Source organism: Amphibalanus amphitrite, unplaced genomic scaffold (genome assembly GCF_019059575.1).
Source record: "Amphibalanus amphitrite isolate SeventyFive unplaced genomic scaffold, NRLGWU_Aamphi_draft 000263F_arrow, whole genome shotgun sequence".
NCBI lineage: Eukaryota > Metazoa > Arthropoda > Thecostraca > Balanomorpha > Balanidae > Amphibalanus > Amphibalanus amphitrite.
This window is the reverse complement of record NW_024881758.1, coordinates 119516-144449: the sequence shown is the minus strand read 5'-3', so window position 1 is coordinate 144449 and position 24934 is coordinate 119516. Positions and strand designations below refer to the sequence as shown.

General features: G+C 51.7%; 2 protein-coding genes across 4 annotated transcripts in view; one reads left to right on the top strand and one right to left on the bottom strand.

The window, feature by feature from the left end:
- LOC122386804 (proteasome activator complex subunit 4B-like) overlaps window positions 1–11388 on the top strand; it is a 30443-nt gene extending 19055 nt beyond the window's left edge. For all 3 annotated transcript variants that reach the window (XM_043376432.1, XM_043376433.1, XM_043376431.1), the window contains exons 24-35: window positions 95–571; window positions 814–928; window positions 7140–7282; window positions 7601–7711; window positions 8047–8159; window positions 8471–8595; window positions 8870–8956; window positions 9170–9303; window positions 9523–9705; window positions 10014–10139; window positions 10368–10580; window positions 10902–11388. In XM_043376432.1, the coding sequence (XP_043232367.1) occupies window positions 95–571; window positions 814–928; window positions 7140–7282; window positions 7601–7711; window positions 8047–8159; window positions 8471–8595; window positions 8870–8956; window positions 9170–9303; window positions 9523–9705; window positions 10014–10139; window positions 10368–10580; window positions 10902–11036 (1962 nt within the window). In that variant the 3' untranslated portion in view covers window positions 11037–11388. The remainder of the gene's footprint in view (window positions 1–94; window positions 572–813; window positions 929–7139; window positions 7283–7600; window positions 7712–8046; window positions 8160–8470; window positions 8596–8869; window positions 8957–9169; window positions 9304–9522; window positions 9706–10013; window positions 10140–10367; window positions 10581–10901) is intronic.
- A 466-nt stretch (window positions 11389–11854) lies between these two features.
- LOC122386802 (ADP-dependent glucokinase-like) lies at window positions 11855–24925 on the bottom strand. The gene is made up of 8 exons (XM_043376430.1): window positions 24775–24925; window positions 18721–19109; window positions 18013–18294; window positions 17545–17681; window positions 17016–17286; window positions 15377–15557; window positions 14782–14907; window positions 11855–14537 (listed from the first exon to the last, which is right to left on the bottom strand). Exons 2-8 carry the CDS (start codon window positions 19053–19055, stop codon window positions 14436–14438), a joined length of 1434 nt encoding a protein of 477 aa, XP_043232365.1. The 5' UTR covers window positions 19056–19109; window positions 24775–24925; the 3' UTR covers window positions 11855–14435.
- Window positions 24926–24934: the final 9 nt, after the last annotated feature.

Sequence of the window (24934 nt, the reverse complement as noted above, 5' to 3'; positions counted from 1 at the left end):
CCCTTTGAGGTTGGCGATTATGACCGAGCTGTCAGTACTAGCGGTGAAAATATTCAGCCTATAACACCTTCCCCGCCCTCTGCGCTCCCCGCAGACGTCTGTCCTGGCGCTGGGCGCCATTCTGAAGCAGCAGAAGGGCCGTCACGAGACGGTGGTCGTCGAGCCCTCCATGGTGGCCGCCCTGCACCGTCCCATGTACGCGCACCGGCCGCTCAGCGCGCCCGACGGCGACTGGCGCACCTGGTCTCAGTTCGGAGACCGCGCCAACAACCTGTGGATGCAGTACGACAGCGCCACGGCGCCGCGCGACGCCCGAGAGTGGGAGCACGCGCGCTACGTGCACAAGATGAAGTGGGGCTATGCGCGCTGGCCGGCCCAGATGCGCGTGTACAAGCAGCGCGCGGACGGCGAGACGGTAGCGCCGCCGCCGGCCGGAACAGAGGAGGCGGTGGAGGCCGTCAGGGCGTTCGTCGCCTCCCCAGAGTCGGTCAGAGATCTGGTGAAATTCCTCAGCCTGGAAGAGCACAAGGGACGCGATGTGTTCGCGCAGGCGCCCTTCATTCTCTTCAAGGTGAGATATGGCTGGGTGGGTCAGTGATGTAGAGGTATGCGAGCGAGAGATTGGTCAGGCGTGTTTGATGCAGTGATGAGATATCCACTAGACGCTCCTCAAATGTGGGCTAGTATAACTGATGAATCGCCCGAGATGCAACGTCGAGTCGTACGCCCTGACTGTTCAAGCATCTTATGACGACAGCATTGGACCGACGGTAGTTTGACTATTCTAACAGTACCGCCCTGCGCCTTCCTCAGGGTCTGTTCAGAAACCATGGCGATCAGGTGCTGGATGCGCTCAAACCTCACATGGACCGCCTCAGCGAGGACATGACCGAGAGTGCGCAAAAGTGCCTCTGCGAGATCATAGCAGGTGAGAGTCGGAGATATTACGGCGGCCGAGATGGCGATGGTCATTGGAATAGGTGGCAGACCAGTGTTCCATTTTTGGGAATTTGGGGTGGAAAATCACACCTTATGGGTAAAATATTTTCATCCCCAAAACCAGGTAAATTGGAATTCTTTCATCTTTGAAAAATGCTCAACTCATGCTCAACAATTAACAGCCAGATTACCAGATATACCTAGCAGCGCCATATAGACAGTTAGAATAGAACTTATAGGTTTGCTACATAATACATAATTTCCATGAAAAAAAAAAATTCGAAATCAAGGCACAAACCCAACAACTCACCCTGACTGACAACGAAAGAAAATAACCTTGCACACTTCCAGCTGTTAATAACAAATATGCGTTGAATGACCTTGATCACCTCAACTGTTTGTAAAAACCAGGCTTGTGTTCTGAATAAATGCTTTTGGATATTCATAACAACTATGATTAGTGGTTTGCTGCCAACGCAAAACGGATGAGCCGCTGCTTGCGCAAATTAAACACTACCTCTGCATTTCACTTTTGACTAAGTTGCGCAGGATACGCCTACAAAATTTTCATCTTTGGACCCGCAGTCAGCTGGGCACACCCTGGCACACCCTAGGGATGAATTTAAAACTTGATTTGCTCTAACTTCTTTCATATACAAAATAGGGGTATGAGACAGGTACCAACTTATTCTACATTCATTTCTGATCCTATTGTATCAATTTCAGCACAAATTATGTCCGTCAATGGCTTCTAGAGGACTTTAAAGCTCGATGCGTCGGGCCTGGCAGAGGTCCAAGATGAGAAAAGCCACCCTGCGCACACCCTAGGGATGAATTTAAAACTCCGCGGGCTCTGGCTGGTTTCATAGGTAAAATAATGTTTTGAGACCGATGCCAATATATTCTGCGTTTATTTCTGATCCTATCGCATTAATTTCGCCACAAATTATGTCCGTCAATGGCTTCTAGAGGACTTTAAAGCTCGAGGCGTCGCGCCTGGTAGAGGTCCAAGATGAGAAAAGCCACCCCATGGGCACACCCTAGGGATGAATTTAAAACTCCGCGGGCTCTGGCTGGTTTCATAGGCAAAATAATGTTTTGAGACCGATACTAATTTATTCTGCGTTCTTTTCTGATCATATTATATCAATTTCACCACAAATTATTTACGTTATTAGTTTTTAGATGTCTTTAAAACTCGAGGCGTCGGGTCGGGCAGGGGTTCAAGATGACTGACACGCCACCCTGGCACACCCTAGGGATGAATATGAAACTCTGTGGACTCTGGCAGGTTTCATACGCGAAATGAGGTTATAAGACCGGTAATGATGTATTTTACGTTAATTTCTCATGCCTTTGCAATAATCTTACCGCCAATTATTCATTTCAATTAGTTTCTAAAGGTTTTTAAACACGAAGCGTTCGGCCGAGGGAAAGCCAAGATGAATGAAAGGATACCTTGGCACACCTCTAGGGATAAATTTAAGATACGGTATTCCCAGATCTGCCCAATACATGTTCTGAAGCTGGTAGATGGGATTAAGAAGGCCCTAGCTTTTTAATAAATTATCCCTCGCCCGTATAGGGGGGGGGGGTCGAACGAACCACCCCCTCGTTTTTTTTCGAGAATAACTCGCGTAAAAAGCGGCCGATCGCGACGAAACTTTCAGGACCCTCGAGTCAATTAATTTGACACCTACTCTGAAAATCTCATATTCCTGACCCAAATGACCTTTGACCTGTGACCTATTTCTTGAGGCCATGTTTGGCCGGAATCGCGATTCGGCGAGCCGCTAATGCGTTCCGTTCACCCCCGTTCCGTTTCGGGTGTTCTGGTCAGTTGTGCTCTCGCTTTCCCTTCCGCTTGGGGTGTCCTGATCAGCGATCCTCCGTTCCGTTGCAGTTGCTCTGATCAGTGATCACTGATGCCCTCCGTTCTGTTGCGGGTGCTCTGATCACTGATCACTGATCATTGACGCTCTCACTCAGCACTTATCACGTGACATGATACGAAGCTACCGCTCCGTTTCGGTGGCCGGCCATGAGGTCGGTGGCATCCTTTTATCTTTTCTTTTTTTTTGCATCCCGTTCCGTTCCGATATGGATGCCCTGGTTACTGGTTAGTTGCACGCTTTTTATTGCGATATTGCGTATTATGCTGCGCAGTGCACATCGTTCCGTTTGGGGTGCCCTAATCAGTGACCCTTTGTCTAGTCTCATGTAGTGCACCGTTCCTTTCGAAGAGTTGCGCTGACACCGTTTCCATTTTCACTATGCGTAATGAGTACCGACTATCGCTGGCCGTTCCGGCGTTCGGGCCGGGAGATTTCCGGCGTATGTCATGCTGCATAGTGCGACTGCAATTGCATACTCAATACTGCGTCCCGTTCCGTGTGCCCAGAGCAAAGGCACCATTTCCAGTATCATCCGGCCATTGTCATATCTGTTGAAAATGGAAAGCTCAAAGCTATACTGCGTACACTGTACGAATATTACCAGATCAGATGCGAACGAAAACTACATACTTATATTGCCGCATATTATCTCAAATATACAGTAATCTTGGAAGCGGTGCTGCCATATTGTAGGCGCAAAACGTCCCAGAGGCCAGAACACATGAGTTATACGGTTTCCGGTTTCATAGCGATCAGTTACGTCAACAAACTGCCCATCAGGGTATCATGATTACCTAAAATTTTATGTCTGACAGTGTCACAGTGATGACCACGCCTCACGCATTACACAGTCTGAGTCAACTGCACTAAATCAATAATACAGGACGACAGAATGATACCCTTTGCAACGGCAAAGACAGGTTCCTTCCCACTTCCTTTGCTTAAAAAAGAAAGAAAACTTCTCCACATGGCACTAGTACCAAAGCCTGCATATAGAGAGAGCTCCCTCACCCGCCCCTCCCCCACCCTCCTTAAGATATGACAACAGATTTCAACAGAATCATTGCATCTTCTGCTTCTTAAAGACCTAGTTCGCTCGCATGATGGCGACTGGCGTCGCGAGGATGGAGGTCCGCGGATGATTTTCTTTAGAAATATACAGGCAGAAGGACCGTCCTGGATCCGTGCCAGTAAGCATGAGTAGGAACTTAGCAGATGCTGACGGTAATATCTGCTGTCTGCATCTGAAACGGAAAGGAAGGCATTGATTTAAGGCTAGGAGAAGGATGGCCACTGGACAGTCATTCAATTGTGACAATGCATTTTGACTTGTGAGGAAAATGAAATCTCACTGGTTGAAGTAGGTATTCATTCTTAGCTGTATAAGAGACAAGGGTGATTCTTAACTTCATTAGTCTCAATCAAACACAAAGGTTGGGATAAAATGGGACGGTTTCGAAACAAACACTAGGCGATCAGATGCTAAAGTTATAATTCTGCCGTATATCACCCTTACCTATTTGCATCGTCTTTTTCGGTTAGTTTTGGTGGTCAGGAATGGTATGTTCTTTTATTATCAGCCAGCGTAGCGTCACGGATCACATAACGGATCGGCAACTCCCCCCCGCGACCTGTCTCCCCTGCCACCTGGTGGGCATTTAGGTGAACTATCTTCACTAAGGACGCGGCCGGCCTCGTGCGTGTTGAGGGCGTCGTGTCGGAGCTAATTAAGTTATTTTTCTGCGGAACGTGGTTTCTCAGCTAGCTCAGAAGACATCTATGGTATAAATGAGAATGGCAAGAATCGTTAGAGACAGGTTAAGTATTTGAGCTTGTATCCTTTGTCATGAAAATCGTTGTTTTCATACCCACGTGGGCGACCTAGCGCCCATCGCGAAATTGGTAATTTTCCGATCGTTGTCATCTCTTACATATATTTCATGAGTATATTTTTGATAAATATTCATCTGCCGATTAAATTAAACCTGTAACTTTCACAAATATACTTGCGTAAAGTATAAACCCACGTCGGGCCGGTACACGGTACCAACCGCGCCGGGCCGAGGGTGTTGAACCCCCCCCCCCCAAACTCGGCTTCTGGGCCACGTAGCCACACGGGGTAAGCGGCATTCCAAAGAGCGTAAAAAATATTGGCGGAAATACTTAGGTCATTTTTAGGTCAGGTCAAAGGTCAGGTCGCCAGAGGTCATTAAAGGCAAATTTTGTTTATTTCAACAACTTTCGAAACACCCGACGCGTAACTTGGGAACCAATAGAACTACAGCGCCGCGGAAAAGCGCATTCGATAGCTCTTTCACAGGTCTTTCTGAGTTTTACTCTTAGATTTGACCTCAGGTCAACGGTTTAGCCTACAGAGGGCAAAAACTCCAAAAATAGCCGTGTTTACGAAAAACGTTTTTTTCGGTAATACTTTTGACTCAAACGAGCCACGACATTACTTTTGCCAGCATCGTGTTCCTCTCGTCGAGACGCGTCGAATGAACTATAGGTTGACCTTGAAAGGTCATTTTGAAAATTTTACGTAAGGTGGTCATGACCTGACCGGAAAAGGTCATGCTGCATATCAGTCGATCCGTATCGTCGAGCACGAGCTGAACACATCCGACGTGTTTTCACCGCTCTAGCACGTCTCTATCAAAAGTTATAGTAAAAAAAATCTGCTGGTGAAGTGGTGACCGTTTTCATGTCACTGTTTACATGTACCTAGGTAGCCCGATGTTTGAGGGTGCTAAGAATGACCTGCCCAGACCAAATGAGACGACTTTCAATTTTCTCTTATTGACTTATTATTAGTATTATATATTATTATATATAGAGATAGAGAGAGTATTGAGTAATGAGTATGAGGCAATATATAGGGTGCAAAATGACCTGACCTGGCTCTAAGCCACGGATATCTTGAGATGTAACACGTGGCTAAACCAACCTCGGGGCCAAAGCTATAGTCACTGTTTAGCGGCACGCTGTTACCCAGTACCTCACATCATCAGGTATGGGTGCCTCCGTTCCTATGGAAACGTAAGCAAACTTCACAATGTTACCAACGTCTTTATGGAAACCGGCTAAGTGTCGATACCTTGTAGCGGCGGGGAGGGTCGTATCGTGAAACAGGGGCCGAGATCCACCTATAGTCACGTTACTGGCCAGCTCGTTGGATTTGCTCCGATGTTATCTACTCCAACTGGTAGCCGGTGACCGTCTAGACAGGAATACGGGATGAACTCGTACTATGGGCAGACGGATGAGGAAAGGTCTTCGTGCACGGCCAAAAACGACGTTAAAGTTGCGAGGACGTGCTTCTTGCTCATACAACTGAAGCATAACTAGAAACATTTGGATCATTATGCAATTTGCATGCTCCAGCTGATTAGGGAATAAAGTATGTTAACATTTCCATGCTTTGGTAACATTCCAGCTGTTAGAGAGACTCTGTAATTTAATCCGTTCACAACCTTTGTTTGTTTTTGTTTTGTTGGGTTAGGCCCTTTCGGTCCATTGAGACCATTGCAGAGCCGGAAGGATTATAGGAATTGGGGGAGACATTGGTCTGGACAGGCACCCTAGAGAGTCACCGGGGCTGAGCCCGTCCGAATGGACAGGCCGACCAGCCCCCCCAGGCACACTCTGCACCCGGCTCCGGGTGTGCTCCCTCGGGAGCAGCGGTGCCGCTCCAAGGGAGCAGCCCGCATGAGATAAAGTTGCCTATCCAGCCCGGATCGAGAGTTGCTGCGTGGAGAAGAAGGATTTGAACTTGATCTGAATATCCTGAGGATGGAAACGACGGACGGGTGTTGCGTTCACACCCGTTTCCCCGTGCCTTTAACACTGGTTGCGGCGGGCGGCCGGCTCCCCTCCTTAGTGAAGATATCCGCGCCGCTAGATGGCAGCCCGCTCCGCGGGTACACCGATAACAATGGGAAACGGGGAGAGTTGCCGATCCGTTATGTGATCCGTGGTAGCGTTACGCCTTTATTGCGAAAGTGATATAGGTTTTCACTTGTTTTTTTTTCATCCTAGATTTTTTTGGTCATCATCGTCACACCCAACCAAAATCCAATTTTAGAACACTGTGGCAGACTACTGTGAGACGATAGATGAGAATGGTTGGCACCCTTCAGTACTCATTTTGACCTGCGTAAATTGAGAAGTGGGCGATTCCTTTATGGAAAATTCGTGTATTGGATGCAATCACTTATGGCAACGGGAAACAGTCACATTTAAATGGTTCTCGAAATAAATGCTCTAATTATGTCCTTCCCTCGCTGACGTCTGTCTTCCCTCCAGGCCTGGTGCGCGGCAGCAAGCACTGGCCGTTCGCGACCATCGAGCGGATGTGGCAGTATCTGCTGCCTCTGATCCGACGCGGCCTGGGCAGAATCCACCAGGAGTCGGCCCAGAACTGGGGCGAGTGCGTCAGCCACTGTGTGGTGAGTGCTGAACCGAACCGAACCGAACCTCTGAACATTCAACTCAGAATGGTTGTTAGACCATTAGGGAATTAGACCATTATTGCACACATTGTTGCATGTATTCAGTACTGCTGTTTTCCATGATTAATTGAATGGATACATTACCCTCCGTAATAATTAATATTTATATTTAATTTTTATATTTGCTTAATATTGGAATGTAAAACGACTTTCTTTTTATTCACTGTATCATGCCTAAGCTCCAATTCAGTGGCACAGGCTGCAGTGTACGCCGTGGAACCGCCCTAATTTGTTGGTCGCGTCTTCCCCACGCAGGCGGACCGCGACCCGAACCGTCACCACTGGCTGCTAGAGGAGATGATGCAGCCCGCCTTCGAGAGGGACGAGTCCATGTTCCTCATCGGAATCAGACTCTTCCTGCTGCAGGTGAGAAACACGGAGAGGAAGGGATGGGTTGCGGGGAAGAGAGGCTAGACTGGTGGAAAATGAGTGGTATCTTGACAGAGTGAAATTTATATTAGAAAGGAAATCGTGAGGCTGGGAGGGTGAAGGTAAGACTTGAGCTGATAAGGTTTGGTTTGGAAGCGTCGTGGTGGAAAATCTGTCTCAACGGTGGTGGTCGATTACAGTTCGTCATAAGCGAATCGCATCTGCCTCCGTCCTCGTGAAGTGTGGTATGCTTGCCTTTACCCTTACCTGCGTTCTGAGAAGTCGCATGTGAGCCGTTGCCGTTACCCACATTTCCCCGTTTCCCCCGGCAGAACGTGGTGGGTGAGATGGAGTGGCGCGGCGCCGAGCTGCTGCACAGAGTCAAGGACATGGTGATGCCGCAGCTGGACCACCCCTACCAGAACATCCGCAGCAGGGTCGGAGGGTGAGTACCCGAACACTGGCGCTGTAATCGCGTCGCGACTTGTCTTCGCCCCGACTTGTCATTCCTTGACCTGTTCCTGTCATTGGAATCCGTAAAGACGAATACATACTCCCAGTGCTTATGTTTCTGGATGTGATGAGTGCTATCCATTCTCAGTAAATTACTGTTATATCAAACAAGTCTTCGCTTTCTGCTGAGGGTAAAGCGGAACGGACACCTGCTCCCTGTTCAGACGGTCTCATGTCGATCCTCAAGTGCGACTGTGACTGTGACTGAGAGTTTGACTGAGACTGTGACTGTATCTCTGGCAGGTTGCTGACCAAGGTGTACCACCTGGACGTCTATGGCGGCCCGGAGACCCTCAGCCCCCGCTCAGACAGTCTGGTGGAGGAGGTTCTGCCGCGACTCGACATCCTGCTCAACACAGACAGCAGCGGTCAGTTTTACACCTTGGGACGGCTCGAGTGTGGGCAGAATTATGGCGATAGGATAACCCTGTCTCATGGACTTGTAAAGACTAATGAACTTCTATAGACTAATTGTTTTATTGAAATTACCAACGGTTTGCTAGATTTTCGTTCATGGAGTTAATGGCTTCTTTTCATTTTGCGTCGCACTTGAAAGTATCGAAGCGATCCTTTCAGGCAGGTCTCTTGCACACCACACTACAGCAATTATCGGTCTGACAGTGTCCGTGCTCTGTGCCACAGCGAACGGGGCGGCGGCCGACCCGGCCGGTAACGGCAGCTCTCCAGTCAGCGAGGAGAAACAGAGCGCCATGAGAGTCCTGAAAACCGGTAAGACGGCGAGGTGGATGGAAGGGGACGGCGGAGGCCGACATACCGTTTAAATGCCGAGTGCGATGTGGCTGCGGGTTGATTCTAGCGACCAACTGTGCGTTGTGTTTGTGAAAAATTATCACGGGATTGTAGTGTGTCGCTGTCAATGGCCGTTTATCGTCTGGTGTGCGCTGGTCGTTTCTAACATTAACACTATGCGTCCCTCCGCAGTGTGCCAGTACCTGCTGACCTGCGCTCACACTATGCTCAAGTTCATCACGCCCAAGATGATGGAGCTGCTGCCACACCTGTGCGCCATGGAGTCGTACGACATCGACCGCGACCTGCAGGCGCACTGTGTCAGGGTGAGCTGCTAACGCGTTTACATGTTCAGGAGTCGAGACTTGTGGGTTGCCGTCACTGATTCTCGACCAAGACTTGTCACCCGTAGATTGGATGGGGCCGACTGTGTTTTCAAGGGTCTTCTAATTCTTCTGAGGGGAGTATCTTCACGGGAAGGATTTCAAATTGATAGCTATTTTAGCGTACGCCAGACTGACCTCTCCCTCTCCGCGCGCCATCAGACGCTTCACGCCATGGCGGTGCCCCGTCACGACGCGGCCACGATGCGCGCCCTGCTGCGCGCTGTCGGCGTGGTGATGGACCACCCGTACTGGCGTGCGCGCGTGGCCGGCCTGGCGTTCCTGCAGGCGGCAGCGTTCCACAACATGTTCCTGCTGCTCGGCCAGGAGGACGAGGCGCAAACGGTAAGACGGTTAAAGTGGATGGATTGGGTGGGACGGCCGGGATGTGTGGGTGTGCTGTTGCTGAGCAATTGCTGGTCGAAGATGTATTGGAGAGATTGCTGGTTAGGTTTCTTTTTGGGATAAACGAGACACTCTTTGTTGCTTCTTCCCTCACACGGCCGAGTGTGCGATTTGTTTCGTCGAGACGTGTGGCAGTATGTGACTTAGCTGTTTCCCACGACGTGAAGGGGCGTCAGGTGGTCTGGCGACTGACCGATGCGAGAGTGTGGTACTGGCCCCCTAACTGACATTATGTCCTGTTCTTGCAGGTGACCGAGTGTGTGGTGCGCGGACTGCACGACGCGCGTGTTGAGGTCCGTGAGATGGCCGTCCAGGTGTTCAGCGGACTGCTGCACTGCGGCTTCATCGATAGCGCGCGACAACAGGAGCTCCGGGTAAGTAGCACCCTACATTTGCAGTCGATAAAATTCATGTTACCCTGTTGTTTGCTGATTTTTAAACTTGTGTCTAACTTGCTTTTCTTCCTCAGAGGGGTTGATATGATCTGTTCATCCTTTCCCAATGGCACTCCCATCTTCAGATGATTGACCCACCCTCCCTTCTTTCTCTCCAACGCCGGCAGCACCTTTCCCCTGAGACTGACCCCTCTCCTCCCTCAACAGTCGGAGTTCGAGCAGATGGCGTGCACGCGTCTGAGCCGGCGCGGCCGCGGCTCGGCGCCCTCTCCCGACCACGTGGCGCAGCTCCGGCAGCGGCACACGGGCGTGCTAGGTCTGTGCGCGTTCGTGAACGCGGCGCCTTACGACGTGCCGGAGCACCTGCCGCAGACGCTGATGACGCTGGGAGATCACGTCAACGACCCGCCGCCCATCCAGGTACGCGCCGGGGATGGGAGGATGGAAGGGAGGAGGGAATGAAGGGAAAGGCGGAGGTGGAAGCATAGGCGCCGATAACCTTCGCTATCCGGACGCTCTACAACTCGAATCCTCGTTATTGTGCTTGTAAGAACGGCGTGACTGGAACACTGTGGGCCAGGTGTGCGATTGGGTTATTGTGCTTGTAAGAACGGCGTGACTGGAACACTGTGGGCCAGGTGTGCGATTGGGAGTGTTTCTTGGGACGTGATCTTATTTATCTTATCACATCATCTTTTATCGTTCCTCACCTTGACTCATCCACCGTGCCTTTGCCGACAGACCACCATCCGCAAGACGATGACCAACTTCAAGCGGACGCACCACGAGAACTGGCGCCTGCACCGGCAGAAGTTTACAGATGATCAGTTGACGGTGCTGACGGATCTGCTGGTGTCACCGTCTTACTACGCGTGATACCTCCCTTCCCGCCGCCGCCGCGCAGCTAGGAGCGCAGGGTCGGCCTGCTCGGCACTGCGACGGTCCACAAGATGTGGCGTCACGGCAGGCACCGCCGGTTATTCGGCGCCCCGGGGCTCGCCGGGGGGCGGTGTGCCCCGGCGCGGTCCCTAGCACGGTCGGCTGGCCGGTGCCGGCTGCCGTTCCGATGGTTCTGTGCCGTGCGGTGGACGCAGAGCGCTCTGTGTCGAGGTCTGCGCGGCGTGGCTAGCCGAGGGGCGGTTCCCAGCGAGTGATCCGATGACGCGGTGGTCCGGTGAGTCGCTGACCGCTGTCGGTCTGTACAGAAGCCTGGTGAGAGGGTACTAAGGAGGGGGGGGGGGGGGGAGGTCGGGGGCGTGACAGGGGGATGACGGGGAGGGCACCGCGTGTGTGGGACAAACTGATTGACCTTATGCTAGCAACCTCGGCAGGATCAGGACGCGCCTCAGGCCTTAGAGCCGCGTGTGACCTGGCCTGACCTCCGTGAGGTGGGACTGTGACCTGGCGTGCGATCTGACCCGGGACGGCAGGCGTCGCGCGGCGAGAATGTTTTAGCCTTTGTTTTAGTCGGTGGCGGTTAACGCACTGCCACATTGCAGGGCTCGCGACGCGTGCCATTTCCCTCATTATCGTGCAGTTTTGCAAATTGTTTGATATCTTTATCCGTGAGGGTTGATGAAGACGAATATAGACACCCGATTCCGAAAGATGTTTTGGTGTCAGTGACAGTCGGCGGCGGTTGTCTATTCAGGTCATTCCGAACGCACGACGCGAAACGACAGACAGTTCACTCGTTCATTTCAATCCGATGTATTGTTTCTGGGTCACACCGGCCATTGGAATGACACGCACGGTAATCGGGCTCACATCACACCGCCGCTAATAACACATCACACATACACTGGACAAAGTCATCGCGTGGTGGCAAGACCGCACACCCAACTGGCAACGGCAGACTCCCGCGACTGATTGCTCGGTTTTGCACATCATCGGACTATTCGGACGGTCTGATACACGCCGGTGTTTGATTGATAGATTGTCCCAGCCGCAGGGTGTTCGATCTACGAAGCTGCGGGACGTTCGCAGAATTGAGCCTTTTAAAGTGGAAAGAGGAATGGAAGGGCCGGGAATCAAAATGGTCACCCCGGCATGGCACAACAGAACTGGCACACTGGTAAAACACTTTAAATTCCCGCACAGTCGGTCATCCCGCGATAACTAACAGCGGGTTCCCTACTTACAGGTGTTCTATGCTCGCCCTCTGTTCCAAACCTACGCTGTCATTATTAACCCCTCGGTAGCAAACGCTAATTTAACGGTCCCTATTCAAGATATGGTCTCTGCTTGGCGAATAACCTGGTAAAATGGAAATGGGAACTAATATCATGCAGGCAATCCAATATCAAATTGGTCTAAAACTATATGCAAAAGATACGAGCGTTAAACATTCATGAAGATATGCGCCTCACCAAATGTCGGAATGGGGTCTATCACAAACAATCGGTCTTTGCAAAACACTTCCAGTGAAGAATGCTTGTGGGAATGGGAGCAAACGTTAGCCACGAACGCGAACAATTATTGGAAATGGTGACCACAATTAAAAATTGGACAGGACGGCGGGACGATGTGTCGATGTACTGTGTGTCGTGTATAATTATTTTTAGGCCAACTGAAAACTCACTGAACTCGTCGAAAAATCTTTGCTCAGGAATAATGAAAACCCATGCTATTGAGAGCACAGTCTATACAATGCACCCCGACTAGAGACGCGAGCGTCGCACAGCTCTTTTTCATCGCCCAACAGACCAGCCCCACTGTAATCTCAGCCCGGCCTGCCTATACCAGCCGCGTGTGTCGCCCTATGAGCAACCTCCCGACAGGCATAGCAAGCGGACCTTTTCCCGTTTTGATATCATGCCAGACTAGTAAATAATTCCCACATGGACAGACTTATAAAAATTACTGCAACGGACCTCCAAGTACCAGAGCAATCGCTTCAAACGAACCACCACGCCTTTCGTTTCGTTTCTCATCAGAACGCATAAAGAGTCGAACGTTTCTCCTTGACAACGGTAAAATTGATTTCCTCATCGAACAGTTAGCCGCCAGTCAACAGACACGCCGGCCATTGCCCTACAAGGCATCCGCTGCCCATCCTGCCCGCCCGCCGGCACGTCGGACTCCGGTCCAACCGGTCTGGGGGCATACCGACCGGCCGGCCCGCCAGACAGCCGGTCCATCTGTCCACCAGTCGGCCACATTGCTAGACGGGCGAGGACGATCAGAATCCGCCAAACCACCGAGCGGCGGGTGGTCGGGTTGGAATTAAAATCGGATGCACAAGCTGGTTGTGGATTTAGCACTGTCCTGTAGACCAAGTGTTAACCGGAACCCTCACGCTGTTCCATCTAAGCGACCAGACAGAGACGGCGCTGCGCGAGCTGACCGGAAGAAAAGCCCGAGTGGGCAGCATGACTGGGGGCAAAGATTGACCCCTGAACCAGACTTCTCCGTCTGCAGACAAGTCGGCAGACGATGATGAAGCTTCTGTTTTAGGTAAAACACCATGTTCAGCGGCAGGTAAAAAAGGCGGCTATCAACGTCCTGCCAAATTATCATATCAATTTTCCATGTGCAATGCGAAAGAAAAACCACTTACACCTGTTTTGTCAGAAATAAAGCCTGTCCGTTGATCCTATTTTTACAAGTCTGCACCACGGTTTGGACGCCCCGCTGAAATATGACTCTAGCCGTTCAAAATCTCGTTACCATTCACCACCATTCTCCCTGCCAGCTCATCGCCCTTTGTCTCAACGAGAATGATTACCATGCAGTTTCCTATACCGACTGTCTTTCATCTTTTTCCTTCCATACGAGACAGCCTGACTGTATCACCATCCAATCATCACAACCATGATTCTGTCCATGGAAACGTCACTACTCACTATACATTTCCTCGCCAAAACTCGGCGCTTTGCCGTATCGCAAAGTTTACGTTTCTGTCTCTTCTTTATACTGTCAGGTGATCGTTTTGGCGTAAGGATTCCTCAAGTGCTTAGCGTACTTAAATCGTAATAGATCGTGCGCAGTAAAGGCATGTGACATCCTGCACTGCAGACACGTTACCGAACACTTTCAAAGAGAATCAACATTCAGTACACCAGCTTCCTGGCGCTCGCTCGTAACCAGCTTTCTGAATAAGGATTCAAAGGCGCCATCAATGTCGCCGTTCCACGCCCCTCACTCAGACTCCGACACATTACAAGTATCTTACAGCGTCCCGTTGATAAGTACGCGGATATTCAGGCGCCGGCCGCGCCGGCTGCGGCGGGCGGGGACGGTACCGATTGGAGCAGCAGCTGGTCCGTGGAGCGGTTATCCGAGGATCTGGGGCACCAGACCGGCGGACGAAATGTTGTCCCCGCCGCCGGCCGTCTGATATACCTCTGTGCAGACCAGCACCGGGGCTACGCACATCTGAAACGCGAGGCACGGAGCTAAAGCACTGACATTCGGCAATCAGGCACATTAATCCTCTTTTCAGCGCAACATCAAAACTATTGATGATTCATCGCTCTGCTCCACGCTGTACTCGATCCTCATCGAACATCCACAAAAACTATCCCATCCCAGAATGCATAACGTCTCAATCAAGCCACACCACAACACTACGTTACCGCGTTTCATCCCGCCCGCATTCCGATCCTCGCCGGTAACGTACCTCGTACTGGCCCTCAGTCCAGCAGCTGACGGGCCGACTGGGGTCGAACGGCACCCGCCGGCTGCCCGGCTCGCTCGACACCGAAAAACTGTCGTCCATGATCAGACGAGCCTTCCGCGTGTCCACCTGACGGCAGGCGGGAGAATGTCAGGCGATACACCTCAGTCAGATGTCACAGGCAGGTTACGCCAGAGGAGAAACCGATGTTAGATGCGGGCAGCTGTCAGAGGAAAGAAGTATGTCAGAGGCGAGTGTCAGAGTCGCGGAAGAATACTGTCAGAGGTTTGGCAGTGTGTCACAGGCGCAGTAGATACGTTAGATGCGGAGGATGAACGTCAGAGCGGCAGCATAGTGTCATGGCTACGGGACGATGCTTCAACACATAAGTTTGCCAGAAATATGCGCCAGCATGCCAGACAACTGCAAGCATTTAGGCAGTACACCAACAAGCGTACGCTCCTGTGACGTGACATATAAGTTATAACTGCTGCTGGCACGCTGCATACCCGGACACAGGCAACCCCCGGGACTCCCTCGCGGCCCGGCCGCTCATGTCAGCAGGTACCGTGTCGCCGTCCCGGGGCGCGGTCCGCACCTGTTTGGTCCCACAGATGTGCCGATGGGCGGTGAGCGACGCCCGCGCCGCTGCCGACATGGAGTTCTTCCAAATCGAGTCGCGACGGGTCATGATGGCTTGGAACGCCAGCGTGTGCACGTGCAGCCGCGTCAGGGGCCGGCGGCCCGACCCGGCGTCTGGCTCCACATCACCCAGTGCCCTGGGAAGGGGTCACGGGTCAGTATAGGTTACTGAGAACGGGGGAGGGTTTAGATGGAAGCATAGGTCAACACGGGAGCGACCGTGCCTGACCCAGCGCTCTGGAATCATCTGTAAGCCATTTGACACACAGGGACAGGGTGGGATAAGCCTGAACATCCCCAGAGCGAATCACGTATCACCAAACATTACAGGGAGAAAGTCCAGAGCCATGGAATGAGGAGCAATGCACAAGGTATGCAGTCTATGCATTTAACCATAACACACAAATAGACTCCTCCTCAGCTGCATAATTCAACACAAAACGTCACCGGTATCAGAATAATGGTTGGCAGAGCGTGTCGCGTCCCCCACAACGCGTCTTGGCGGCTGCTTGTTTCGATAAGTGGATACCACCGGCGGAAAACTGGACTTGCAGCAGCCAGCCGCGATAAAAGTTGCAGCGAGGATCGCCCATTTTTTGGGGGTTAACTAGCGAAGACGGCAGACACCACCGGAGTAAAAACACTCGAGATTACCGGACCGGTTTTCGAGCAGCGCTCCAGCCATTGCCGGCTGGCACGGATCACCAGGTAGCACGCATGTTGCAGTCTGCCTAAAATGGTATCTAAAGACATTAATTTGAAGAATATTGCTTTACTGGGATATGCTGCCACTGAAATTATGATGCTGCAATCAATTATCTTTAAAAAAAAAATGCGTCGAACAGCCAAATTTTGTCACTCGATCAAAACGATGACGTGCGAAAAATCCCTCCCGTGTAGAGTTGCAAGTTATTTTAGCGCCGTGGCTTGGCCCATCTGGGCAGCAGTGAAAAACGGTAAGCCCTATTCGCGGGGAGTTCCAATCATCACGGCAGCAAAGACCTCTACCAGCCGACACCACGCCCGTATCGGCCCGTAACCCGTGGCAACGACCCGTTTCCACCACATATAAGGCGATCGATAAACGGCACAATATCGAGGCTGTACAGTGGGCGCAGCACCCGAGACTGTACGGCAGACGGGCCGACAGAAGTGTGATTATAAGCGCCCGGAAAATGATGATTATGCACGGATTTTAGCTCACATTGCGCACAAACGTTAATGTTTTGCGTCTTTGTGGACCCGAAGTAACGACCGTCTTCAAGGTCTGATGTGGGCAACACATAAATCTTATCAGTGCACGTCGGAACGAGGGTTTAACGCTGACGGCACCAAGTCGTTTGTGACCAAGGCCAAATAGGGACGGGGAATCATCTAGGGACCTTCAAATTTGCGCATTAAAACCAATATATGGTATCCATTTATTATGCCTTTGGGACCAGTCTAATTTCAAGACCTAAACCTTATTTTTCAATACTAACAATCTTTTGGCCCATACTTTACATGTGACCAGCACAAGCGTATGCTATAATTGACGATAATAATCGCAATTAGGCATAACGAGTGCACAGTGTAGGTACAGCCCGTACACCCACCTCATGACGTCTCTCATCTGGTCGAGCACGCCGGCCACGCGCGGGTTGGCGTCCGACACTAGGCTGACGTTGCCGTACAGCAGCATACTCTGCAGGTTGGGCAGCTCCTGCTCGTTCATGCCCATCGAGTCGACGTAGGGCGTCACCAGCTCCAGCATCTCGGTCAGCAGCTGCGTGTCGGTGAAGCTGGCCATCTCGAAGTGGATCTTGGTGCGGCTCTGCTGGGAGACGAGCTGCTGCCGCAGCAGCTCCAGCCGCTGCGGGCGCGCGCCTGACGCAGACCGAGAGCGGTATGTGTCACAGACGGGTCACAGTGGCGCAAGGATCTGATACATTACCACAACTGCCGGTGCTAACAATCTACATGATAAAAAGTTGTATGATTACAGCAACTAGAACACAGTGGAAAGAAATACTGCACTTAAACAAAGCAGCGAGTATTCCTATGATTATTCGTTAGACAAAACATTATAAAATCAATTTCTCTCAGATGCAGACATCAGCTGAAAAGCACTGCATGGCGACCTACCTTCCTTGAAGGGGAAGTTGTCCATCATCTGGAGCCCCGACACGACCAGCATGTCCGGGTCAAACTTCTTCAGGGCCTCTCCAAAGTCCTCCAGAGCCGACAGCGTGGGGTTGGCCACGTCGCTATGGATGATGAACCTGCCACGCAGACCGCGGTCTCATGTTATATCCAAAAGCTGCGGCATCGATACGGTATTGACATCCTGTGCTGACCAAGCTGGCACAGCCTATCGCTAAATGAACTAACGCCACCAGTCACCGGAACTAACTGGACACGAATAGTCCACAATTTTTGCTGAATTTAAGCGCTTCCGGCTTCCTATGGTGGTCTGATAATTAATTGTAGCCTGACCCGACTAATTATCCTCTGATCGGACCAGACCATTTTTCATCATGGCCGACTCATCCCGTCTCTGCCCTGATCTGGCCCGTCCTGACCCGCCCTGACCCGTCCCGTTCCGCCACTGACCTGTTGGCCCTGGTGGTGGCCTGACGGCACCAGTGCGTGTTGGCGGCATACTCGAGGATCAGGTGAATGTCCGGCTGGGGTGTCTGCGGTCCGACCACCTCCACTCGTTCCGGTACGTGCTGTCCGGCGTACCGTCCGCTCCCCAGCAGCACGGAGCAGCCCTCGCGCGCAAACCGGGCCGCCATGACGGGCGCGTTACCGCCCACCTCGTACCGGGCGTCGGGCGCCTTCCGAGCCAGGGCCACCAGCTCGGCGAACAGGGAGCCGTCGGAGATGTACCGCCTGTCCACACACAGACAAACAGTGATGACGAACGTCGGAGAGCACAGCAAACAGGGAGCAGTCTCAGTTATACCGCCTGTCCGCAGACAGGGACAAGGCCCACAGTGAGGAAGGCAGCGGCCAAAGAAAACAGCCGTACTGGCGAGCAGCCTGGGGGCATGCCGCTGGGTGTAATCACCCGGACATACGTATTATGTAATGCCATCTGTCATGGGTAATTGTTACGACGGTTGCGATATTCTTGGAAATTGAGTAAGATTCTTTGGTAAGACAAATATACCACAATTCTAAGCAAAGGATCTTTTCTCCCTGAACGACAGCCCCTCACGTCGAACTCCATCCCCGGTTCCTGCTTACCCCAAAGTTGAGTCCCCCCATCGCCCCCCCCCCCCCTCCCCTCCCGACCAGCTGCGGTCCATCACTCACTCCGCGGCGGCGCCGTGCTGGAAGAAGTAGAGGAACGTCTGCTGCAGCTGCCGGCGGTCCTTCAGAAACCCGTGGTGGGCCGGCCGCACCTGACACTGGCCGTCGTCCAGCACGGACAGCGCGCGCGCAAACAGGTCCATGCAGCCGCCGTATCCGACGGCGACGCGCGGCGCCGGCCGGTCGGCGGTGATCTCTGGTGCGGCGGTGAGCCTCTCGGCGCGCAGCAGGCTCTCCAGCACGGCGTCCAGCCGGTCGGCCGGCTGTCGGTACCACACGGCCAGCAGCACGACCGCCACCGAGACGGCCGCCCACTGCAGCCGGCCCCCGGAGCCCATGGCGAGACTGACTGATCGGTTCGCGGAGCTCGTCAACGACTGATTTCACGTCCGCTGGGAGAGGAGAACAGACGAAGTCATATCACACCGCATCATAAGCTGATGTATTGTATCATAACTAAGCATTCACGTAATAAGCATACATAACATCAAAAGCGCCGACGCGATATATGCATATGTGTTTGTCTATTACCGTGTTTCGGTACATACAATTACGGCCAATTCTGGCCAAATGTTAATTCATTCGGAAGAATCTTTGTCCTACTAACTCAACATTGGCATAACACATCGAACTTCAGTCGGGTACCAAGTGCACCATAGCGCCATGAAAAGGGACGCGAGTTCTAACAGCGCTGGTCCGTTGTTCTGACGTGATCACCCGGCCGACGGTGCACCTCTGTCGCCGCAACTGGCTGACAGTGAAGGAGTTCGTCCCGCGCGCCCAGCATACCGGGTCACGGTCTGCAGCCGACCTCTGACGTCACCGAGAGCTGACGGCGGCGGCGCGCCAAAACCATTGCCAGGTCGGCCGGCAGGGAAGGGCTTCACCAGCCCGCGGGGTCTTGTGGAACGTTTTTTTTTCACTCAGTTTTTTCGCTTCTCCGTCCTTCGTTCTTCACTTAAAAGAATAGACTCAGATCATTTTGTCAGCATTCGCTCCAAAGGACAGCTCAAAGTGATGGACACTGCGTCCACTGGAATCCTATAAATGATTACCTACCTACGCTCAATGTCGCCCTTTGACCCTAACTTGACCTGTCCCGTCACGTGACCCTAAAAAATAAGGAACGCTTTAGACTTTAAATGCGTCCCGATTCAACTTTATCGAGACCACATCGCGCGTCTCGCTACAATCATTAGGTTTATTATGCACCCCTCCCCCCCGAAGCCAGAAACTAAAAAGAAATATCGAAGTTCCGACTTTGGAAGATGGCGTCGTCACAGAGCACCTCCCTAGTGCCCTGTGCTCATGAGTTTCTCTATAGAATGATGTCTATATTATAGGGATTAACTAATTTTGAAGTGGGGACCTCCATGTGTACCGCCATCCTAAATGTAGTGGCACAGACCACTTCGTCTGTGACCACTTCCACTTCGACCATAGTGAACCAGGCCTGGGTTCACTGTACTGAGATGTGCTGCGGTCTCTCGTGTGATATGATACAGGCTATTGAAAAGTATGAAGGAGCTGGCATCATGTACATATGCACCAAATGTAGACTTGATTTTAGTCTCACTGCCTGGCATGGGGGCTCTCACGCGAACAGTACTGAGACTCAGCTGGTTGAACTGGTCAAACATCTGTCCCAACAGTTACATGGAATGAGCTCTGTCGTGCAGCAGTTGAAGGCGGAGATTGGCCTGATACGTGCCGGGCCTCCACCGGATCCGTCCTGGCCTAGCCTGTCTGCCTCCAATCCACCAGTGCCTGACGCTGCTGCCACTCCCGGTGCTGCCCAACGTGAAGTCCCCAGACCACCAGCTAACCCTGATGTCCCTCCCGCCTCAGCCTCATCTGAGTACAGGAAAATTGTTCGAGAGGAGCTGCGTGAGCTGCAGGAGCAGCAAAAGCGCAGGTCTTCCCTGGTCATTCGAGGCCTGGGGGCCCGCTCAGCTAATGCTGCTGTACAGGCTTTCGAACAGGTGACTGATTTCCTCATTCACCAGAAAGTTTCTCTGACTGATGTAGTCCGAATCCCCTCGGAAACTGACCTTTACAGAGGCAAAGTTTGTGATGATGATGTCCGGAAGCTCATACTCGACAGGGCCAAGCAGCTGAAAGACTCTGACCGTTTTGGCTCCGTCTTTATTCGCAGAGATCTAACTTACAAACAGAGATCGGAGCTCCGAGCTAAGCGTGCTGCTACTGAGACTGGCACTGCCTCCAACCCTCACCATACTGCTGATTCTAGGCGCGAGAGCAGAGTACCAGAACCAGCTGTCAACACGAGTGTTCAACCAGCTCGTGTCAGGGACGGGAACCAGGACACCCAGGATGACAACCCCCCGGCCCCTGCTGCCCCGCCCTCTGATGACCACCCTAACAACTCCAACAACAATGATGTCCCTGACCCTGAGTCAAACGTGTAGCTTTGACTACCAGTTCCTACAGCCGCAGCACATTCGTCCTTAACATAAGTCAGTCTAATGTGAACTCGCTAGTCCGTAAGCTGCCGGTGGTGCAAGATTTTATACTGTGTCACAGTGTCCATATCATGTGTATAACGGAATCTCATCTCCTCAGCTCTATGCCAGATTCATTTATCGACATTCCTGGCTTCAGAGTGGTCAGAAAAGATACTGAAGGCTCTTTTGCCAAGCACGGTGTTTGTATCTATGTTAAAAATTGCTTGAAGTTCGAACAAATTGAAACTGATTGTCCTAACACTGTCGCCATTGTATTGCCAGAGTTCAGTGTACATATTGTTGCAGTCTACCGCCCCCCGTCGTCGGAGCCTGAAGCCAATCAGCATCTCTTGGATTTTCTCATTTCTTTTTGTGCAGACCGTGAAGTCGTGCTCATGGGGGACTTCAATCTCCCGTCCCTCGCGTGGGACTCCAGCAGCCCCTCATCTCGCGCGTCAGGCTGTGACACTGATTTCTATGACACCTTCATGTCGCTTGGATTAACTCAATGGATCTGTGTCCCCACTTACCCCCGCTCTGGAAGCACACTCGATCTTGTGCTTACAACTGAAACTGACAGGATGGGTACTTCTTCGGTACTTCCGCCCCTGCCGGGCTGCGATCACTGCCCGGTGCTTTGTAACTATGTGTTTGACTATTCACCCCCAACGTCCCAATCTAGCACTCAGTTCAGGAAGTGGCACAGGGCGAAATTTGATCGCATCTCCCGCGAACTGAACGCTATTGACTGGAGCGCTGAATTTACAGGCTGCGATGTCAACCAGATGTACACCCGCTTTCTGGACAGACTGTCGCCTCTTATCGACGATTTTGTCCCTACAGGAACTTCCTCTGCTGACAACACCCGTCCCCCATGGAGGACAAACCCCCCTGGCAGCCTCAGACACCGGAGGAGACACGCATGGGAGACGTACAAAAAGATGAGACTTACCCATGGCAGGCGATCTGCAGCGGCCATATCAGCACTCGATACTTTCTTCACCCTCAATCGCTCTCTGAAAAGGTTTGCCCTGGAGTCCCAGGCGTGCTACGAACAGAAACTGCTCCAGGAGTCTGCCTCTAACCCTAAGGCTCTGCATGCACATCTCAGGCGTAAAAAGGTAGGCTGCCCTGGCGTTGGTCCCTTACGACTTTGCAATGACACGCTTTCAGATGACCCTGCTACAATGGCTGAAGCCTTTGCTGAGGCCTTTGAGAGCGTCTTCGGCCGCGGTCCCCCCAACCCTAACCAGTCCCCTCACGAAACAGCGGACTCTGTTATGCCACCCGTTGACTTCTCTGTTGACGAGGTTCTTGCAGTGCTGCGATCACTGGACCCCCACTCAGCTGCTGGCCCAGACAACCTCCACCCATCGCTCCTACGAGCTTGTGCAAACAGCCTAGCATTTCCCTTGTTTGTTATTTTCAGACAGTCACTCAGAGAACGTCGCTTACCTGCTTCTTGGAAGATATCCGTCGTAATTCCTTTATTCAAGAAGGGCTCGAGGTATAACCCCCTGAACTATCGTCCCATCAGCTTGACTTCGGTGTCTTGCAAATGTCTAGAACGCCTGATCTGCCAGCAGCTTACAACCTACTTGGAAGAGAACTCTATGCTGACAAATAACCAATTCGGTTTCAGAGCCGGGAGATCCACTCAGGATCAGCTGATCCTTGTATATGACGAGGTGTCTAAATGGCTTGATGATGGCTGTGTTACTGACCTCGTAATGTTTGACTTTGCCAAAGCATTTGATGTTGTCTCTCACTCTATCCTTCTTCGCAAGCTTCGCATGATCGGCATTGCTGAGCCCCTCATCTACTGGATTGAAGATTTTCTGATTGGTCGATCTCTGTCTGTGTCAGTGAAAGGTGTACTGAGCAAAACTCGCCCCGTGTCCAGTGGGGTCCCACAGGGCTCGGTCCTTGGTCCGATTTTGTTTTTAGTCTTTATTAACCATATTGGTAGCAGTCTCGCATCTAGTCACAAGATTTTCGCTGACGATCTGAAGCTTTACATGAAAGTTGCCCACAGCTCAGCAGACGCATATGACCATGCCTCCTCGCTTTGTCAACAGGACATCACTGCCCTGCACCGTATTTCTTCGTCATGGGACCTTCGCCTGAACCGTGACAAATGTGTGGTCATACGTTTTCAGAGCAAGGCTCAATCTCAATCTCTTCCACCTCCAGCGTATGACATCGATAATTCCCCGATTCGAGTTGTCCCCTCCCATCCGGATCTCGGAGTACTGGTGGACTCGAGCCTCAAATTCCACGACCACATATCCGCTACTGTCCACAAGGCCGCAGGTCTTTCTCAAAACCTCCTGAGGAGCACGGTGTGCCGATCTCCGGACTTTATGCTGACACTTTTCCGCACTCACATAAGACCAGTTATCGAGTACTGCTCGTGTGTGTGGCACACTGGGTACCTGGGAGACCTGCGCGCTCTGGAGTCGGTCCAGCGTCGCTGGACCAAGCATATCGCTGGCCTGTCGAGTCTGGATTATCGGTCCCGGCTCTCATCGCTGAACTTGTATTCAATTCAAGGCAGACTGCTAAGGGCTGATATGATTCAGTACTGGAAGGTGTTCCATGACAAATGTGCGGTGTCCCCCGCTGACTTGTTCACTCTACCTCCTCAGTTAGGCATGCGCGGACATTGCTTTAAGATTTTCCATCCCCGCTCGCAGACTGATGTCAGGCGTAGGTCATTCTCGGTGCGCGGTGTGAGACTATGGAACTCCCTCCCGGAGCACGTCGTAATGGAACCTAACTACAAAACCTTTAAGGGTTTGCTGGCGGAAGCCCTAGGCGACGCTCTGTATGACTTTCACTAACCGCCTTGTTTTGTTCTCCGTCTTGCGAAATGCACTGTACCATGGACACATTTAAAGTAGCATTGATTTTGTCTTTCTCCTGCATCAATTATGTACAACATAACTACTCTTGTTTGCATCTTGAACCATGCCTGTTTTCGCGCAAACATATGTGCAGGCGCTCCACTCCGGTAGTAGCAACTGCTGGTGCGCCTTGTGTCTGTGGGTTCCTACTGTATCCCTGCCTACTCCTTCCTGTCTGCAGACGTGAGATTGGGAACCCCACCAGGTGAGTGAACCAGGTGAGTGAACAGATGAGACTTCCATTGACCTTGGAGAAGAGCTGGACTCAGAATCAGAGTCAATTTTGAAGCTGGAGTCAGTCAGTCACTTGAAAACCATCGACTCTGTCACCCTGCATCACAGATTGTGGCGTTTGAGGCATAAATTCGTTGATGGCTCCATGGAAACCCAATATGACACATGTGCTGGCAGAGTGCTAGCAGCGGCGATGAAATAGGGTCCTGGCACCAAAGACTCAATTGACAATTCATGGAGCTTCATGAAAGCTTAGAAATTAAAAGGTTGTCACTCAGGGTATCTGCCCCTGATACATTGCCCCTTCTCAAAGTTGTATTAGCATCATATCATTCATTGCCTGCTCAGTTGAAGATTAAACAAAATTATTGCTAAGTTTTGGCCCAAACCAGGAAGTCAGTTAAAGTTAGGAACGAACAGAATCTCCGACTCATAACACTCAAAAGGCTCACCTGACAAATATTCCAATCAGTTGAGGTAAATATTTTCTTATTTGTGAGTCACTGTGGCAATCTCAAGTTGACTTGGAGTTTGGACTCCTCAGTCCTCTCTCGGTTGATCGAGGGCGGGCGAACTTCCAAGGCCGAATGGAGACCGACCGGCACGGATGAC

Bases quoted from the DNA above. Each gene is read 5' to 3' on its own strand.
- LOC122386802 (XM_043376430.1), bottom strand. From the start codon at position 19,055: ATGGGCTCCGGGGGCCGGCTGCAGTGGGCGGCCGTCTCGGTGGCGGTC. The intron at 18,295-18,720 runs GTGAGTGATGGA...GTGTGTGGACAG, and splicing joins CAGCACGGCGCCGCCGCGGA to GCGGTACATCTCCGACGGCT. The intron at 14,538-14,781 runs GTACGTTACCGG...CTCGCGTTTCAG, and splicing joins GGACTGAGGGCCAGTACGAG to ATGTGCGTAGCCCCGGTGCT.